At 30.5% G+C, this 21149-nt stretch overlaps 2 protein-coding genes across 2 annotated transcripts; one reads left to right on the forward strand and one right to left on the reverse strand.

Annotated features, from left to right (window-relative positions):
- Nucleotides 1-2055: 2055 nt before the first annotated feature.
- LOC143058192 (uncharacterized) lies at nucleotides 2056-8399 on the reverse strand. The gene is made up of 3 exons (XM_076231651.1): nucleotides 7559-8399; nucleotides 6721-6890; nucleotides 2056-5535 (listed from the first exon to the last, which is right to left on the reverse strand). The coding sequence occupies exon 3, from the start codon at nucleotides 3721-3723 to the stop codon at nucleotides 2056-2058; it is 1668 nt and encodes a 555-aa protein (XP_076087766.1). The 5' UTR covers nucleotides 3724-5535; nucleotides 6721-6890; nucleotides 7559-8399.
- A 6172-nt stretch (nucleotides 8400-14571) lies between these two features.
- LOC143058916 (uncharacterized) lies at nucleotides 14572-18550 on the forward strand. Its single transcript, XM_076232392.1, has 4 exons — nucleotides 14572-15250; nucleotides 16029-16172; nucleotides 17224-17278; nucleotides 18012-18550. The coding sequence occupies exons 1-4, from the start codon at nucleotides 15046-15048 to the stop codon at nucleotides 18502-18504; spliced, it is 897 nt and encodes a 298-aa protein (XP_076088507.1). The 5' UTR covers nucleotides 14572-15045; the 3' UTR covers nucleotides 18505-18550.
- Nucleotides 18551-21149: the final 2599 nt, after the last annotated feature.

Consider the following 21149-nt stretch of genomic DNA (forward strand, 5'->3'; position numbering starts at 1 on the left):
TTTTGATTCAGTCATGGGAAAAGAAGTATATTTAAGGGTATCCTTAAATATATATCTAATTGCTTTTTTCCCACCAATACTGGATACACAGAAGCTAGTTTCCTTAAACTTTTGACATCTTAAAATATCGGTTGCCACCATGGGAAAGTGAATCATTGTTGTATGACGTGAAAAGTTCAAGCAAAACAGATTTCCAAATACAAATCAACTCAAATCATTTTATTGGTGTATAATCCAAATATTGGATTGTTTATACCAAGACAAACATGACAATCATTACAAACATATAATATTTAAATTTAAACAACATTCATATTCTATAAGACCATATTAAAATGCTTTGGATGCATGAAGCAATAACTTTTTTAAGGTGTTTTTACATAATCTGTCATTCAAAATCTAATAGAGGATCTCTGACAATATTTCAATTATATCATTATAAGTCGATCTATTTAAACTCAAGTGAGCACCCCCCCCCTCCCCCCCCCAAGTGGCAGTGGAAAATAACAATTAATTTAGTATAGTATAGCCATGTTCAACTAGCTAGCATAGCCCAAACAACCACTATTAAGTATGTGTTAATTGATAGTGATAATAATTAATAATTTCAAGAAAGACAACTTACTGGAAACTCCACATGACATGTTTGATAAAGCCTATGGAGACAATTATCACATAATTAATAAAATATTAATTATTGAGATAATATAAGAACTTCAACTGGTATGGTTTTCACACAAACAAAATATTAGTGACTAAAGCATATGGAGTTTTTCCTTGTAGGGATTAAATTTCTAAAGATAAGACCAATATTCAGTACAAACTGAACTTCTTGTCATTTAAAACAGGTTATACAAAACAAAAAGCAAAAGAAAATTGACATAAAGAAATTATTACTATTTACAATTAATTAATGAAATGCTTAATATCATATAACTGTATCATGAAAAGTCCTGCTAGCCAGGAACAATAAACTAAATGAGTTTATTCGTTCAAACTACTTTAGAAACCAAATATATGGAATATGTAGTTAGAATCCTTCGTCTAAAAAACTGTGAGCTAAGAAAACACATTTCAACCTTCAAACAGTATTAAAGAATTCGAAATATAAATAATAATAATTATTTATTCAAATCATAATACTAATCATAAACAGTAGTATAATTTTTTTCTAAAAGTATTACAAGTCGTTAAATTAATATACATGTATGTACGTAAAAAAATTGATAGATATTAAAGAGATATAACATTGTAATGACGTGCAAGTAATTTTTAAGCTTTAAAAATATTTTCAAACATATTCATTGAACTAAAATATATTATAAAATTCATACACATCATTTATAGAACTTCTTTCAGATATTTATTGCTTGAATTGTGGGAAAGTTTAAATCAATGTCAAATCTGATCCCTCTCTTTTGTTGCATAATCTACATCTCCATGTATATACTTTTGGGAAGGTTAATATCTAAAATTTGATAAATTCAACAGGTTTATTTTGTGTTGGATGTCAGAAGAAGTTATTTGAACATAATTTTTATATCAGAGAGTTACACAATGGGTAGAGCAATGATCAATTCAAGAAAGATAGTAATTGAAATTTTAACATTTATTTGTATATAACTTTTATGTAAAATGAAAAGTAAAATTGCTAATTATCCAAAAAATTACAATATGCCAGCTGGAACACACCAAATTGATTTAAAGTTCTTCAGATCTTCAGATTGACCTCTGTCAGAATTCTTGAACCCCCCTCCCCTCCAAAAAAAAAAATCCCTACAAACCTTATTTTCAACTATATATTTCCTTAGCGTAACTGTTTATTACAACTTATTAGACTACATGTACTACAAAAAGGTTACTAAAAATATTTTTTTTCAAATGAAGTTGTGTCCATTATAATATAAAACAAAACCAAAGTCAAAGTCAAACATCAATAGATGCTTTTGATTTTCAAACCAAAAATACTGTAGAACAGCATACCAATTTTTATATCTTTTAATATATGGTGAGTAAACAAACTTCAGCTTTCCAGAAGATATGCTAGATGAGAATTCAAAAGAAAACTGAACCTTGTTCCTTTGTATATTCAATGTCTAGTGTATCTCTTTCTGCATTGTATGAAACGACATTTCCTGAATACCAACCGACATTCCATCCATCTTTACCAACTGTTGTTCCAAGTTCATGTCTCTCCCAGAAAACCTTCACCCTAGATCCGCTTTCTTTACATTGTTCAAAACAGTTTATTTCACTCTTATGGTCATTTGAAAAGGAAACATCTCTTTTGAAATCAATTTCCTGCTGAACTGCAGAGAAGTTGTCTAACCATACACTGATTGGGTCAAATATTTTGTGCAAATTTTCCTCATTACATCCATCCGGAACTTCTATAACATTCTTTGCCACACTGGGCACAGATGAAAATTTTCTTTTTCTACGTATATGGAATCTTTCGTTATAATAACGGCGCTGATTGACAATTAAGGCAGTTGCAACTTCTATAGACTTCCTGATTTCTTGCTGTGCATAGTTCGCTATCAAATACGACCTCTTGTGTCTTAAAAGAACAACTTTTAAAATCAGTTCATCTTTGGTACCAGAAAAATTCAAATTATGATAATTTAGAACAGTCCTTAAAAATCCAAAACTAAAATTTGTGATTTCGTTCATATCTGTTGGAATGTTATTCAGATCCCCTGAATATGAATTTGTAGGTTCTGGAAATGGAATTTGTTTATTCCTTGCAATAAGCTCAACCATCTCAAGTTTATTTGAGACCTCTGAAGAAGACAGTTTTTCTTCTCTGCACATGGATTCTAGCTCAGAATTAGTCTTTTTGAATAAGTCATGATCTCTCCATCGGTCTCGACCTTGATCATCCTTCAAATGTTTTTCCATTGACTGTTTTGTTCTTTCAAACTGTTCTTTAAGTTGTAAAGGGGTAACAAATGTCAAAAGACCAAGTAGTTTAAGAATGTCTTCAGGAGGTTCAAAGCAAATAGAACTGGCATGACTTATAATTCTTGATGGCAGAAATATTGCTTCATCATCCCATTCACCATTTGCAAGATCTCTACGGTCTTCATAGGACATATAGTGAAGCTCTGTTGTTGAAAGCCATCGTATATAGTCTGGCAAGGGTTCTCTTTCAAATCGTTGGATGCTGCTGTTTTCTACTTTAGAATATATTGCTGCCATGTAAGTTGTTAACCATGATGTTCTTTTCTTGTCATACAAAGAATTCGAAAGGTGGTTGTAGTCCTCAATATAATTTCCTTTAAATGATTCTTCTATTTTCCATACATTACATAATTCTGTCAGTAGATGGCATTTGCTTGCAGTATATTCTTCTACACATTCATTTTTGCCTTGCTCAGAAAGTTTGAGGAAAATGCGCAAAGCCTTTTCATCATCAAAAATGTAATTGTCTTTAACTCCACGAAAGCAAAAGAAAGACTTTCCACCAAACTTAGCAGTTTTCAAACATGAAATCACTTCTTCTGCCATTTCTTCCATATTTAATATGTGTTCGCTGCTACCAGGTTTAGCTTTGGGGTATCTGAAGATTTCCTTTGTTTTAAAAGGACCATGTCTGCTGAGTGCTAAGTTTTCGGATGCATGAGGACGCTCCGCTGGGTTGTCTTTTGAGTTCAGTTTTTCAAATGAAACTTGTAAAACTTTGTCCAAATTCAAGAAGTTAACTAATCGGACCAATAACATTCTGACTAAAGAACTTGCTGGAGCTCAGAAGGACCATTATCTACAACAAATATCAAGTTTTTCTTCAAATTACCAGTTTCTTCATTCCGAAATAAGTTGTCTAGAGCAGGAATGGTCAACAGGTGGAACAATTCGTTAAAACATCTAAATACAGTCTCTGGCTCATAAAGTGAAATGTTAATGAGTGTAACAGGTTGGCCAGATCTTTCAACATTCATCACTGTTAAATTTTCAGTCTCTAAGACAGAATTTGTACATAATGTTTCTAAAAATAAATGTGTCATTGGTGTGCATGCATTTGTTCTTGATTGGTCAAACTGGTGGTCCATTCTAGAAGTTTTTTTCCAACTTTTACCCATATTTTGTACGGGATCTATGTCAGCACACACTATACCCTTAGCATCTTTGGCATCAACAACATAATCGTTTTTAAATTCAGTGCTTCTTTCCAGTTGATAATCAACATTTGACATGCAATAATGGGCATTTATTCTTTCCTCCACCATCCCAATACGTGGTAGTTTCTTTAATGAAATATTGGCATTAACATTGTGTCCTGCATGATGTCTCTTAGCTTGGTAGGTGTTAGCTTTGAAATTTTCTGTATACGTATAACATGTCGATAGAGCTATATTTGGAAGTTTGTCACTGCAAACTGAAAGCAGGATTTCTCTTGCCTGTGGCATTGTTAGAGCCAAATCTGGTGACCTAAATCTTGTTTCTTTTGTCAATCTGGGATGAATTTTGGAACCTTCTCCAAATGCTAGTTCAAGAACTTCTGCTAGTTGAGGAAATTTGTCCGACATCTTTTCCCTTCCAGCACCAATGGCTCTAGCTTTAAAACTCTTTGCTTTTGCTTTTGCTAAAGTTCTTTTGTACAGCATATGTTGTTGAATACTGGTCATATCATATCTGACAGTCAGTAATGCTTTTCCCATATCTTTGTACTTAGCTATATTATTTGGAATTTCATCTCTTGCACCCTGTAAAGTCTGTTTGCATTTTGCTCCATTAAGTTTGCTGACAGCATTCACACTGTACAGTTCAATTAGAATTGCCTTAACAATTGCCTTATCTAACTGAGTGTCTGCTAAAGAAATTTAATTATTAAAGTCTTCTAGAGCTGTGTGCAAATTTCGGTTTGCAGTTTCTTGAAAGTTATTTGAATTATCTATGGAATCCACAAATGACTGAATATTCCCTTTCCTGTATTACATTATATAACCCACTTTGTTGATATAAATTTGCATAATTGGTAAAACTCTAGAAAGTGTTTCTACGACTTCAGCAGACATTTTTCTTTTGATGGATTCAATTGGTTTATTGAGATATTGAAGTTTAGATGCTGCCAAAAGCTTACTTAGGGTTTGAGTTTTAACAAGCGGCCCATTGGTCAGTAGAAATTCACCACAAGCCACTACAGCATGCATGTGGGCACGTTTCTCATTTCTAACTTCCAATTTCAGTCTGTTTTTTAGTTTCATTGTCTCTTGTTTCACACTCTTGTGTATTTTCTCCTCTAACTGACATCTTTCTAAATATAGTGGGGTATTTAAAGAATCCTGTTCGACTGTTGTTATTTGTCTAATATTGTCTCTTGTATGATTTTTCGCAGCCATAAGACCCATGTGCTTGTAAAACTCTTTGCTCAATCCATGGTACATATCCTCTGTCAAATTGAAATTATCTTGCTCCTCTGGAAAACAATATGCGTATGTTATGTCCATGAAGTTATTGTCTATATCATTTGTAGAACTGTCATTTTCATTTGTGTTCATCCTTTATATCTCTGTTAACTCCACGTGGGTCAATCTGAAAGTTGATGCAGAATATATATAACAAATTGTCATCTTGGGCAGAAACAAAAATTTATATGACTATCGAATTATTGTTACATAACCTATTTTCATTCAAAATGAATTACTTATAAATAATTGTGAACATTAGGTTTTTATTCAATTTTAAAAACTGTATCTATATATAATTTTGGCTTTGAGCGTTCCTGATGAAGGTAAATCCAGAAAAGCCCTTCGGAAACATGTATTATTAAAAGGTGCTGTTTTCAATTTTTGTATCAGTAATATTTTGCATTAAAGTTAAATGCCACTGTACCATGCACAGAATTTTATTATCTATTAGTATTAAATAAATTTTACATGTACATATTACAAAATGTATATGAAAGTCATTCAAGTGTGAATGTAGGTCTGGATTGCCTTGTTTTTGTTGAACTTTGTTATATTAATGAAAAGAAAACCTTCCTGTATGATCATAATTCCATTGTGAGTTCTTATCATTAAAGGTTTGATCATTATGATTGCCACAATTAATACATCAGTGGTGGATCCGGAACTTCCCAAAAAAAGGGGAGGCACTCCAGTCATGCTTCAGTGATTCCCTTATATGATCCACCAAATTTTTCCCACGAAAAGGGGGGAGGGGTGGGCGCCTCAGAGCCCCCCTTGGATCCGCCAATGTATCTACCCTTTTGCAACAAGAATATCAGACAAAATGTCACATTTCAGTTTTGATATTATTTTTCTTAGAACATGACAATACCTATTCTTAAAATATTTTTTTTTTATTCTTGAATAATTCTTCGTTATAAAACAACTTGTTGAACATAAGTCATTCTAAAAATATCAACATTGATTAAAATAATTGCTAAGTGAACAATTTGCCTGGTACTTAATTTAAATGGATTCATCGCCTATGAAAAATATCCTTTACATGACTAAAATTTTAATAAATTTTTCAAGGCTTATGAACCTTAAATTGTACATTGAATATATACATGTATACTGTTATAAAAATAAAGTTTTCAAAAATTTTTCTTAAATACATTTAAACAATTATAAGTAAATTGTTTGTGACTTTTTGTCCTATCAAATTTGTGACTTGCTATTCTGTGATTTTCTATCTGCTAACGTTGCTAAAATATGAACACACATCTGAATTCATATTCTCAAACAAAAATATTTTATGAATGGTATATACCTTGTCTTCTTTAAGATCTTCTTCCAATATCGTGATGCTTGGTATAGCAGAAACTTCTTCAAGTTTGATTGCAGGACTTGCAGGACTTTCTTTGCTAGTAATATTGCTTTCTTCCTTCCCATTATCTTTTTTTTAGAACATTCTTTTCCTTTTACATCGTCAGTGTTTTCCTACAAATTCATTACCTAACATTCATTAGAGCTGCCTATTGGAATAAACATGACAAATGCATATATACATTTCCATAATTAAAGTAAATGCAGAAACAATAGCGTGTAGAGAATTAATTAGAATAACACTCTCGAATCTTTCAACTTGTGAAATATTAAATATGCAACTGAGACCTTATCCCACATTTTGATCAATCATTGAAATATTCAATAAATGTTTCACTTATTTCCTATAAATTCAAAAAAGGGAAATATTAAAATAATATAAAAAAAAGATTTGGTATGATTGCAAATGAGACAACTATCCACAAAAGACCAAAATGACACAAACATTAACAACTATAGGTCACCGTACAGCCTTCAACAATGAGCAAAGCCCATACCGCATAGTCAGCTATAAAAGGCCCTGATAAGACAATGTAAAACAATTAAAACGAGAAAACTAACAGCCTTATTTATGTAAAAAAATAAGTTGATTTAGTCATTCAATGAATTTTGCATAATGAATGCAATAAGTCAGAATTAATATATTTTATTTATGATTTGTTACTTTTCACAGAATGAACATGATGAAAAGAAATCATTTATCAGATATGAGTGTTTTTATTTTAACTCTTTTCAAGAATATGGTAGCGACATTATCGAATTTCAAAGACAGAAAAAAATACCTTTCGTTTTTGTTTCTTCGTCTTGGAGTTTACTGAAGTGGTAATGAAATCTAGAAGAGTCACACCTGGCCTTTTTCTTGATATACTGTCATGACTCTTGGTTTGTGTAATACTATCAACTTTACTACAGGCAACAAAATGGTTAGGAGTCCACCAGTTTATATTTGCAGTTTTACTATTTGTATTTGTCCAACAAACTCTCACTGGTTCTGATGTTTGATACATGTAACATCTTGGAATAATTTCTCTGTGAAACAAATGTCTATCCCTCTTTGTACCAATAATGTCTGGGTAGATTGAATAAGCTTTTCTCCCCAATACTGAGGCTAAGGCAAGAACATGCCACATTTCTCCCCATGCTCCTGGATTAGCAAACGATACTACTGTTCTTTTGAAAACCTTGATGAATTCATCATTGTTCATTGTTTTACCAGGGTCATATTCCTGTGAATACTGTGTATACACTTTATTCTCTTTAAGAGTTTAAAACTTAATATTCACACACATTTCTAATACAATACGACATCTTATCTCGTTGTGATGATGTTCATCTCCAAAAGCATACAAAGACCCAGTTCTCGGTAAACAATTACCATCTCCATACACTCTGACAGGTTGAAAACCACTGCAAAATTGGTCTTTCTCTGGAAAAAGTTGCAAGCTTACATTATCCACTATGTTAGAAAGGTTTTCAGTTGTCATGGGAAGCTGATATTCCTTGATACATTCTTCTTGAAGAATACACAAATTTTGCAAAGCTTCAATTCCTCTAAGGCCTGCATATTGCATCTTGGTCATCATATTAAAAAAAAGCTTCTCTCTTGTTTCCATTACCAAAGCCATTATCTTACTGAAATTGAAGTAGTTAAACAATGTAGTGTCAATTTATGGTTAATTTTAAGAGAGATATAAAAAGCAATTAGTAAAAAGACCAGCTCAAACTGTTCTAATTTCAGGTTTGTAGATAGAACACTGTATGCAAAAAGTAAAATCACAAAAATACTGAACTTAGAGGAAGATCAATTGGGAAAGTCCATAATCACATGACAAAATCAAATAACAAAACGCATCAAAAACGAATGGACAAAAACTGTCATATTCCTGACTTGGTACAGGCATTTTCAAATGTAGAAAATGTGGATTAAACCTGGTTCTATAGCGCTAACCCTCTCACTTTAATGACAGTCTCATTAATTTCCGATATTTTTACATTGATGCGTTAAGTAAACAGACACAATAAATATAATAGTCAAAATATGGGTACATCAGTCATCATCGTTTAACAATTTAAAAGGAACAATTTAACAGAACACAAAAACATCTACTATATACGAACACATTTATTGATTTGAGTGTCTGACGTCAGAAAATTTTTTATACGTCACATAAATTTGTCGTTCAATGTGCGTACAAACAATTTTAAAATTTGCATGGGAATGTTAGCATACAGGGTTAAAAAATCAAAAGTATGTAAGAATAAATTTAAGAAATAGACCGAGATTTAAACTAGTCCAAAAGTTATCTATAGAATTTATAAGAATCCAAAAATAGTTAATTCCACTACGCGATTGAATGATTTTGACGTTTGTGGTTCAACGTATATTGTAATTCATAATAGAAATATATCATAATGACATATAATAGAACAATATCATACTGACGGGATCTTTTAAAGTACAGAGTCACGTTATAAGAACAAAAGAAATACAAAAAGTCGCAAATACAAAACAAACCACAAAAAAATGAAAGCCAATACAAACACATTGACGAGATGTATAAGTACCGAGCCACGTGAAACGGATATCACATGAAACCATTCAACAGTAAAAGTAATATTAATAATAGAACAAAGACAAATGAAAGAACTATAAAACACGTTGTTAAGATGATAAACAACATCAGTACGAAGAATCTATACATCAAGACCATCGTGTATTATTTGAGAAGTTGATACGGAATATTTATCAACAAGGTCTTGGTACCTTCCGATGAACTTTTTTAGAAAAAGAACGAGACGTTCTTTGACATACCCCTGTTTCATTAACTTTCTACTCAGACACTGATGACGTATTACAAAGTCTGAGTAGGAGCTGCAAGCTCTTGAATATCGAATAAGTTGGTAAATATATATCCCATATGCAGGTGAAGTTGGTATATTGCTACTAAGGTGGGGGAAATTTATGATTTCAAAATTAAAATCGTCTCGTTTGTCATAGATTCTGGTACTGAGATGACTGTGTAAGTCAAATTCGAGATATAAGTCTAAAAATGAGGCGGAGGAAGCCGTGTCTGTTGTTTCTTTAATCTCTAGTTCTGGGGGATATATTAATGGAACCCAATCAGAAAAGTTGGGATTGTTTATGGAAAGAACATCATCAATATATCTGAAAGTGAAATTAAATACTCTGGCTTCTTTGATTCTCTTGTTTTTTACAAGTGTCTGGAGGAACTCCGATTCATATGAAAATAAGAAGAGGTCGGCAAGAAGAGGCGCACAGTTTGTTCCCATAGGAATGCCGACAATTTGTTGGAAAAGTCTACCTCCAAACTCAACAAATATGTTGTCGATAAGAAACTCCAGCATACTGACCACTTGTTCTTCTGTGTAGCATATTTTACCTTTTTGTTTGTCACTATTTACGAAATATGCCTTATGAAATCCCAAAGTAATAAATTTATAGCGTATGCTACCATTTTTATGTTGAAAGGCAATGTGAATTATTTCTTTTAGGCGATTTTTTAATTTTACATGGGGAATGGTGGTATACATGGTTGAAAAATCAAAAGTTTTGATGGAACTAATTTCAGAAAAAGACCGAGATTTAAAATTGTCTAGAAGTTCTTTAGAATTTTTAAGAATCCACATATGGTTAATACCACTACGCGAGTAAACAGTTTCACAGTATTTCTGAAGACCCTCTTTCACTGCGGACAGAATTTTAGTCAATCTAATGGACAATTCTTTAGTAGAACATGAAGATGAGCCCGCAATATACCGTTGTTTGTACGGAATTTTATGAAGCTTTGGTATCCAATACAAACAAGGTAAGTCCTCCGATTTGGTGTTCAATGCAATGTTTATTGAAGCCATCAAATGATATGTCTTTGTATGTGGGATTACCTGAGTGCTCCTTTATACCCAATTATTTTACAATACATTCGTAGTAATACGATTTACATACAAAGACATTATTATTTGAAGCTTTGTCCGCAGGAACAACAACATACTTATCATGAAGAGTTGGTAGACATTTCATGGACTCTTTGTCTCTGAAAACGGACTTTGGTCGATCGTTCACACAGTTTTTCAACTTGTGAACGCGACGTTTAATCAGAGACCTTATAGTTTTAACCCACTCTGACAAAGTGTCCAGTTCAACTTCTTCTCGCTTAGCCCATGCTCTGGCGTAGTCCTCAATGGAATCCATAATTATTTTGAAGTTATGGTCCCAATTGATGTGTTGGGGTTCTCTAAACTTAGGACCATGAGAAATCACCTTTCGGAGATTTTCATGTTGAATTATGTTTAGATCCCCGGTAATAACATGACCAGAGGGGCTGTAATTATAAGGCGAGTGGGAACAGTCACATGTCGGAGGTTTTTTTAGGTATTGTTCTAAGTCAAGGTCCTGCAATGCTTGTTTATAGTTAAATATTTTAGGTGCAATGGTTTTGGTGTAACTGTAGGATACAATAGGAACAGACTGATTTTGAAAATAAATAGGAATTTTAGATGTTACCTCCTTGTGATGTAGAAAGTTGCAGATATTGTTTGCATCAATTCCTCTATTGGCAAAAACCACACTGTATACAAAATATTCTTACAAATACATGTATGATAGCTATAGAGATACCACAAGTTGGTACGTTGTAGTCACATTCAAAGGATTTGGATATAAATATACATATGAATAAAAAGAAATCTTAATTAGGAATAACAGAGACAGCAACCCAACAACAACAAAAAATCTGCAGGGCAACGTACAGTCCTCAGTTCAAAAGGTGACAGTTGACAATACATTTGAGATTTGAGTTTTTTTTAACTAATTTTAAAGGATCTATCAAAGATTAAGTATTGACTTATTTCATTAATTTCAGTATTTTCAAAACAAGAATTTAATTTAGCATCTTTGTAAACATTTCTTTCCTTTTAAAATTCATACAATTGTAAAGATCTTAATTGTTCAAATGCTTTATCTCCATTTATTTTTAATTTTTGTATGTTTTTTAAGCATGTGTAGGACAGAATTGTTTTCTGAACAATTATTTCTTCCAATTAAGTTTTTTAATAAAATATTTTCTGTTAAAAAAAATGTGTAAATGTATGATTATTCAAGTAATTTCCAAAAAGGATTTTTAAATAAAGTCTTGTTTATCCAAGAAAAATTGTCTTGAAAATGAAGAGGTTCTGTCTGTGACTGTTTGAGAGGGGACTTTCTTTCCTTCATTCATTTGTGAAAAAGGGGGGCACCACATATAAAGACTCAATTAAACAATTAACTGCTGTATCATGTTCAGACACTTCATTATTTTATCTGACAATTTCCTGAACATCAGTAAACAAGACATTAAAGAAGTCATGCTGTGAACACATGTCCATGTCTCTGAAAATTAATAACATGCTAATTACTCCATTCAGGATATTTACAAAAATTATATACAGGACAAGTCATAAATATGTCCTGTATCAGCAATAAACATTTTATCATAGGGTTTAGAATTAGATGATTTTGTTTCAATTGAAATAAAATTGCTCTTATCGTATACATTTTATGTAAAATAGTTTTAAGTTTAGAGTTTGAGTCAAGCTGGTTAAAATTAGGTTAATGGGTTTAAATTGCATTTATTACATTACTGTTATTTGGCAATGAAGGAAAAAGTGTTCCTGAACCATCATCTAAAATTTTACAAACTTAACACAATCTGTGTTCTCTTTGATTTTTTTTATAACATCCTAATTCAATTTCTAAATTATGATCACTTACACGTTATTTTGTTAAAAGCTGACAACTATTAAAATAATTTAGATTGTGAAAGTAGACTAGTAGTCCTCCAATTTAATTTATTTTTTTTATTTTAAGTTTACTATAAAGATAAAGTTTTGAAATGTTATCAATATTTGAAAGTTTTTCAAGAGTGATAAAATTATACTGTTCCTTCACAATATGTTTAAAAGGTTTATCATCTTCATCAGTATTAAATTCTTTTAAAATATGCTTGGCAAAAGTAAACCAAGTATATATTCCATCTTCAGACATAGACTTATTTACTGCAAAAGCTTCTTTAACAAGAGGGTTTATTTCATGGCAGTTTATTCTACAAAAATATAATAAAACTTGAGTTTTAATAAAATCATCCTAACTCAGACCTTGCAGCTATATTACATGAGGTTTTAACAAAGTTCTGTTATTTCTAATTTCATAATATCTGTATTTTAGGAAATCATTACACACTTCTGCATATAAACATGCAGCTAGAAATTCAGAATAAATAAATCTATTTAAATGTACATATTTTTAAATTTTCCGTGCTTTTTTTTTGTCTGCATGTTTATTCGACAATATACATAACTGTGACAAATTCACACAAGATAGACTGATACATGAAGGGCAATATGTGTTGTGTACAGAATATTCTTTCATTTAATAATAACCATATTCTACATTTTAATTCATAAACAGAAGTCAGAAATGCAAAATTGAAACACAGCATCCGGACTTGAATAAACATTATATAGTTTGTACTCAAGGGTTACTCGTACGATCCCTTGATGATCCAATTGACTACGGTCAACCTTATCAAAATTGTCAGAAATTAGATAGTAAGATGTGTCACAGATATAGCTGGTTCTTTTCTGTTTAAACTTTTATTCTTCGTTCTCAACAATAAAAATCTGTGTAATTTGTCTTAGAATGATCTCATAAAACACACTTCAAAATAACAGAATGTTGTTATAACTATAGTATAAGCTTTATACGAATTAAATTTCTGTTTTCTAGTTCAATACAATAAAAAAAACAACATTGAAATTCGTAGGTAACTAATAAGGATGTATCCTGCTAAGCGCCACATGTGTATCACTGATATGATTAAAAGAAGATGAGGGCCATGTGTGAATGGGCATAAACAAAACATATAATTAGATGAAATAAAGTTTGTTTAATATCAAGTCTTTGACATTAGACTATTATTTTAAAAATATTTCAAAGTCTAAACCTCCCTTAGTATTCACTATGTTTTTTACTCAAAAATAAAATTTGAAAAGGATTTGGAAATATATAGCAAAGTCATAAAATAAAATTTAGATTATTTTGTTTTACCACTTTGACAGTATAGGAGAAAGTGGTTTTTGTTTTCTATGGTTTCACACCAGTAATATATACAATATGTTCTTTGATTTCAATTTATCTCATTTTTATTGTAACTAATTGTTAGTGATTCTACATCTTCTTTATCTTAGATCATATTTGTCTACTTTGACTTTAATTCTTTTATATAAAGAAAAAGTTAGTTATTATCATTAAATCTTAATTTTCAAGTTATTGTAATAAAAAATTGCTTGAAATATATATTTTTAATCTTAATCCATATCTCCAGATATCTTGAGTTTATGAATAATTTCTTGTGCAAAATCTTTCATTAAGATGGACCATGTATCAATTCAAGGGAATCGTGGTGTTCATTCAAGACAAGGCTTTATTTAGAAAAATAAAAAAATGAAGATTAGGCTTATTATAGATGTGCTTATCAATGCTTTTACTAGTAGTGCATATTATATTATTGTAATATACATATTGTATATTTTTGGGTTTAACAAATGCACATTATCAAGATTTTTCATAAAAAAGCATACTTCATAAAAGTTTTCAAGTTTTTTTCCTCCAAAGATGTATATCGGATGAAAAAAAATATTCTTGAAGTTTGACCTCTTTACAATTTTGTAGTATCAAATAATTGGAATGAAACAATTCTGTAGTATAAAATAATTGGAATGAAACAATTCAAGATTAAACTGCTTAGTATTCTTTTATGATATTGTTTTTTAAAGAAAAGGCAAGTGGCAAGACCATGCAATAAAATTAATTTAATATCACTTCTATTCTAGCTAATCATTGCTAATTGAAATAAATAAATATTGTTAGAAACAGTTAGAAAGGTTTTTTTTCAACAATAATTTAATCTTCTATAAGTCCCAATTTCTGAGAGAATTTATTTTTGGGAAAGTTACATGTAATTGGATTAACCAAACCATAAATCAAAGAGATATATCATTGATTGGAGAACAAGTCCATGATGATGAAATCAAATCCCTCCCACCTTGACCTCCAACTAGTGTATATATATATATCTTTAAGACCCGAAAATCTTATATCATTTAATTAATTTGATTATTAAATTCACCATTAATTTCATTTCAAACATTTTTATACGGAAATAGAATTGAATTTAGATACATGTACATGTATTTATGCAAATAATCATCAATTATGGCTGATATTTCATTTGATGAATTCTTCAAATTGTTTAACTTAGATGATATGAAAGTAATTTTTGTATCAAATGACTTTATAAGTGTAAGGTGTTTGATAGAAGTTACCAATGAAGACCTAAAAGACATGGGTTTCCTATCTTTGGGAAAGCGCAAAGAGTTTCAAGCAGCAGTCAGAGAAATCAAAGAAAAAAGATCACAAGGTAAAGATTAGATTTGCTTACTGGTATATATTTGCATGTTTTTTTTCTTCAAATTACTATGTATTAAATGATTTTTATTAGAGCACAGCATCTCAAAGTTGTATTTAAGAAACTTATTAGTCAGAACTTTCCATGTAAGGTCACACATATGACATCCTTTTTATAAGCATAAAAGATGCTCTTTTGTAAAGAATAACATTATAGGGTTATGCATGGTTTTTTTTGCCGCTATAACCAGTAAAGAAAGTTTAAATTTTCTGAATAAAAAAAATAATTTTTGAAAAATGTAATACATTTTTTAACATATATACCAAAACTTTCAGTACAATTTCTTAAACAAATGCATTTATTTTATTTTGGTTATAACAAATGATAAGAAGATATATATGTGGTATAATTGTCAAATTATTTATGAGAAAACTCTCCACCAGAGATCAGATGACAAAAATTTATCATCCATAGTTCATGTAGGAATATAAAATCTTCAACCATGAGCATAACTGGTACAGCATAGTCAGCTATAAAAGGACCTGAAAATTATGTTAAATGTAAAGCAATTGAAATGAGGCAGCTATTGGGTAGATTTATGTACAAAATGATGAAGGAAAACTAATATGGTAAGCCCTTTTAGTTAGAACTCAAAGCACCCAAATTCAAAATAATTATCTCTAGGTTCTTAAAAGCTTTTAGACATAACCATGAGACTCCATTAAATTTTGAATTATAGCCTTATTGAAAACTGCATGTCAAATTAAACATTCTGCAATTGTTTTTTCAGTTGAAATGGATGAAACCACTGCTGTTGAAAAGGTTGTTTCAAATGATTTAGAATCACCTTCATCTTTGATAAAATTTGATGCTAGTATTGAGATTAATAACAGAACGTCTACACCACTTGCAAAAAGGAAGCTGGACATGAATGGTAAATTTTTATTTCAACTTCATATATCAATACAACAGACAATCCACCTGGAGATGAATGCTTATATATAGAGACCAGTTTTAAGAACTTTTGATAACTGATTTTCTTTTTAAGTCTATTTTTCTCAAATAATTGTTATTGTTTGGTTCGTTTTAGCTAAAAACTTATAAGTATTGACACTGGGTCAGTATAATTTGCATCAATGAAATTTCAGCCTCATTCTGATTTCGGAAAGGTCATGCATGCAGTGTTATGTTTGTAATATTATTCCTTTTTACAAAATTAAATTATAATATTTTTAGTGAAAAATTATATGCAAGTCTTTTAAAATCATTTTCAACACTACTTATGCTTTACCAATCTTTATGTTTAAGTTCTACATGAATTTAGAATAATGATAAAAATCTAGAAATTACAAATATTCTTTTTACAATGGCGCTCAGTAATATATCAACCAGTTTTATAAAAAAAGAAGATTTGGTATGATTGCCAATGAGACAACTATCCACCTCAGACCAAAATGACACAGACATTAACAACTATAGGTCACCGTATGGCCTTCAACAATGAGCAAAGCCCAGTTTTGTCTTTTAGATTTACACATTTAATTAAAAAATTATGGGCTATTATTATTAAAATACCATTTGAAGACTATGTTAGGTGTTACATGTACACATGAAAGCAACAACTTAAACTTTCAACTTCCAATGAAAGTAAAAATTATTTTCGTATACAATCTTATTTTCTCACTGTGTTGATCAATATGAAGGCCCATCGGTGGCCTTCAAGGGTTTTCTACTCTTTGATCTGGTTTTTGTCTCTTTAACATATTCCACATTTCCATTATCAATTTTATTCTAGGGTAAATTAAAGTCTTTCATGAAATTAATATATACTACAACTAAAAAAATCTCAAAGACACTTTTGGTATGCATAATTCTTAGTTTATCTGCAATTAATTAAAATTTGGTCATTAGCATTGTTCCATTTTAATTATAATTTGGTTCAATTTTAACATTGTATTCAAACTCTCTTTTTTCTTCTTGCTCAGAAACAGACACTCCAGTTCAGATAAAGTTATTAAAGACTGATAATTTAAACAACAGGTAATTATTCTTGATACTAGTTTTTTACTACAAAACAGTTACAAAAAGTTAGGGTAGGTAAGAAAGGACTTGTTTTTACTTTATGTTGTTTGTTTTTCATTGAGTCTTACAGAAGCAACATTCAGACTTAAACAGTGCTTAATATGAAATGGCAAAAAAATCTCTATGGTAGGCTATTATTAAGACTAAAAAGTAGTGTAGGTAGGGTATCTGGAACCACACATATATTTTTATTTTTCCTTAGTTTTCTTTATTGAATTGATTCATTATTTTCATGTCATTGTCTTGTTTACATGTAGCTGACTATACGGCAAGGGATTTTCACTGTTACCTATTATTGCTTACTGGTACATCCACTTTATTTTTGTACTTGGGGTGATAGTTGTCTCATTGGCTTTCATTCCATATCTCTTTTTTTATATATAAAAGCAACATTAGACTAGAGACAGATCTCGAGTAAATGCTGTCAGTAATACTGGCATCTATACTTTTACCGTATTGCATTGTAGAATTAATTTACTCTTGGCAAGTATTTACTTGTGCATTATTTCTGTTTAATTTTATTTGATAAATTTGGGGAATAATTCCCTGATGATAGCCATACCAATTTTTTTGGGTCAAAATCATCATTTTTCTTAATTCTCTAGCTAACATTCAAGTTTAATCATATAACATGTATAACATGTCTAAGAAATGAATGACATTATTTATAATTAAAAACAAATTTTTTTAGGAGTCCTAGTTCTTGGATATTGTCGCCACTAAACCAAGAAAAGATTCTAGCAGCAAAGAAAATAAAACTTTTTTCAAAAGATGAAATGAGTAAGGCATATGGACTACGAAAAAAGAAAATGGCCTTCATGAATGGGAAGTTGAAAGAGTTTATGAATGATCCTGATATAAGAAGCTGTGGGAAACATGTAATAATGGGAATGGCTAAAACTGCTTGGGACAGATTTAATGCAGATGATGCAAAAATAGCCGTGGCAGAAGTGGAAGTTTTAATTTCCAAATTACAACAAAAGGGCAAAAAATATACAGACAAACAAACAAAAACAATAACAAGACTGACAGAAAGACTTAACCGTGGGAAACATGAGGTTGCTGCTTCCTTAAAGAGAATTAGTGCACTTAGAGAAACAGAAAGTGACAACTCGAACATTGTCAATGAGGAGAAGGAGTTGGTAGCTTTTCATTGTGAGCTGCAAAAACAACAGATGCCCTGAGAAAGGCATGTGATGTAAAAATGAAAGACCTGAAAAATATTTTGGATACTATCACTAGTAACCCGAATTTAACTTGATCGGACAAAAACGCATTAACGCTGTTTAAATGAGATTAATCGTCATTGATAAAGATTGACAAAAATTTAAAATAATTTTTAATTTATTTCAATGCATATCAAATCATTTTAATGCCAGTCAAATAGATTCGCTTGCAGTCGTTCAATTTAATTTAAGTTGGAGGTAAGTTACGTCAAACAAATAGGCCACGCCCCCGTTAAACTAATTCAAACTGGTATTAATTCGTTTTAAACCGTGTTGAGACCCGAGCTTTTAACAAGTAAATCACTCAAGCAAAACAACATCGATGTATCTTTCGTTTATTTGTTTCAAATTTTATCGACTTATATATATAAATGCGTGTATTCTTATTAAAGTCATATACTTCACAATTTAAACAAATAAATGATCAATACACGTAACATATAAGGAATCTAAATAAAAACAATAAAATATTGATGCACGGTTTAAAAAATTCAAAACTTGTGAATCTGTTAAAAATAAAATAGTTAGATGTTTAACATATTTTTAATTTGCCCAAATGCAGTAGATCTTTATCTCACATATTCGTTTCAAAACTTGCTGAGTGCTATGAAAACTTGTGACATGTAAGTAATGAATGGTCCATTGCAATGACTTACGAAACTTTAGGTATTCCTGTATATTTCCGTTTCTCTTTTTCTGTCTTACTATAGTGTACTCGTAAATTAAATATAGACACGGAAATTAAAGTTACTTACAAAAATTAGTTATTTTTCACATAGTTTAAATCGATGTATCTTATATTTTCGGTCAACAACAAATATTCCCTAGCTGTATATTGATATATGAAATAGCTTGTAATAAAAACAATGTTGTGTTAAATAATAAAATTAATGAAGATACTGCTGACATTTGTTGAATTTAATAAACAGTTAAGTCTTGCACAACATTGTAAATGAAGGAACAGCTCAATAAACTTTTCAAACTGTGTCAAATTGTTATATCGGTCACTGATGCGAAACGGGCGTAAATTGTGGAAAAGCAGCACAATACGAAATTGTGAATTGTGGTTCCGATTTTGTACAGGGATTAGTGTGCTGTCATGCACCGTGACGTACACAAAGTCTTGCTATGAACATATGTTCTGTTTATATGAGATAAATTTTAGTCTGCGATAACGATGGGTTGGTTGATTTAAGTTTTACAGCCTTGACTTGCTCTAAATCGACATTATCTTATGTCTAATGCATTTTAAAAAAACCGGTATATTTACGTTTAGGGCATTTAATATAAGTCTACCTACCAAATTAAAATCAACATAAACATTATTAAAATAAACAAGAATGGAAAAGAAACAATTATGCACTGTTGCTCTGATATAATTTTTATTAACTATATTTGAGCGGTAATGTCTTAATAAAACGGATTGTCGTATACATAAAATATTTCATCTAGATAGATAGATAGATAGTTTATTCTCATAAAACCATGCAAGTACAAAGGTTACAGAGAAGTTAAAAAAAAAAATAGTATACATAAAAATAAAAAATGCATTAAAAATGCATACAATTCAAAATTTCGGATGAGATAACATATAAAAGAATATATATATAGACTTGTATAGTCAAATGTAAAAGCTAAAATTGTATAAAGAAATACTTTCTATAAGTATGTTAAATAAATTATGGTTGTTAAGAAGGAGTGAGCTTACTATTAATACATCTTATAAAATTGCAGAGGTTTCTTAGTGTCTTTGGTTTTTTTTAATTAAACAGTTTGTTGAATGTAAAAATGTTATGTCTTGGTATTAGTCCATTTTAAATAAATCTAGATGCTTTCGTTGAAGTTCGCGTTACATATCAAAATGAATTTCATTGGTTGAAACGTTTGCAAACTTTCAATCCAGGTGTTCTCATCGAGGTCCGCGTTCATGTTTCAATTCAATACACAATATTTCATCTAGGTGCTTTCGTTGAAGTTCGCGTTACATAGTAAAATGAATTTTATTGGTCGGAATATTTGCAAGCTTTCAATCCAGGTGTTCTCATCGAGGTCCGCGTTCGTGTTTCAATTCAATACACAATATGAAGTCCAATATGGTAAAAAAAAAAAGAATTTTAAACTCTACGATGTCCGAGTAAATAAATAGAATTTAGAAAATAAAACACTTTTACGATTCTTCCAACACAATAAACTTCCAACACAACAAATATAATATCCTTTTCGCCGATGAATAATTATTACTATAATATAAGAACTAGGATTTGCATACTATTCAATTTGGGAACAGTATACATAACAATATATATGTTCCTGATTTGATTTATTCCTCGAGAAAATAAATTTGATTTATTCACATAAATCAATAATTTATCAACTTGAACTTTGAAAAAGTTACATTAATATATCTTTTCGCATCCTTTAATTTAAGGACTTGTCTGCATATTTCGTCTGTTCTCGCTTCAAACCAAGCCATCATAAATACATCAGAGAGTACTAAAATTAAAGCATTCATTTGAAAACAATCCCCATCTAACTTCAAAGTATGAGGTAAATCGATTAGTTTACGCTAGCCAAGCAACCAACAGACAAAATAAATCTTGTCT

This window comes from Mytilus galloprovincialis, chromosome 14 (assembly GCF_965363235.1).
Source record: "Mytilus galloprovincialis chromosome 14, xbMytGall1.hap1.1, whole genome shotgun sequence".
Classification (NCBI taxonomy): domain Eukaryota; kingdom Metazoa; phylum Mollusca; class Bivalvia; order Mytilida; family Mytilidae; genus Mytilus; species Mytilus galloprovincialis.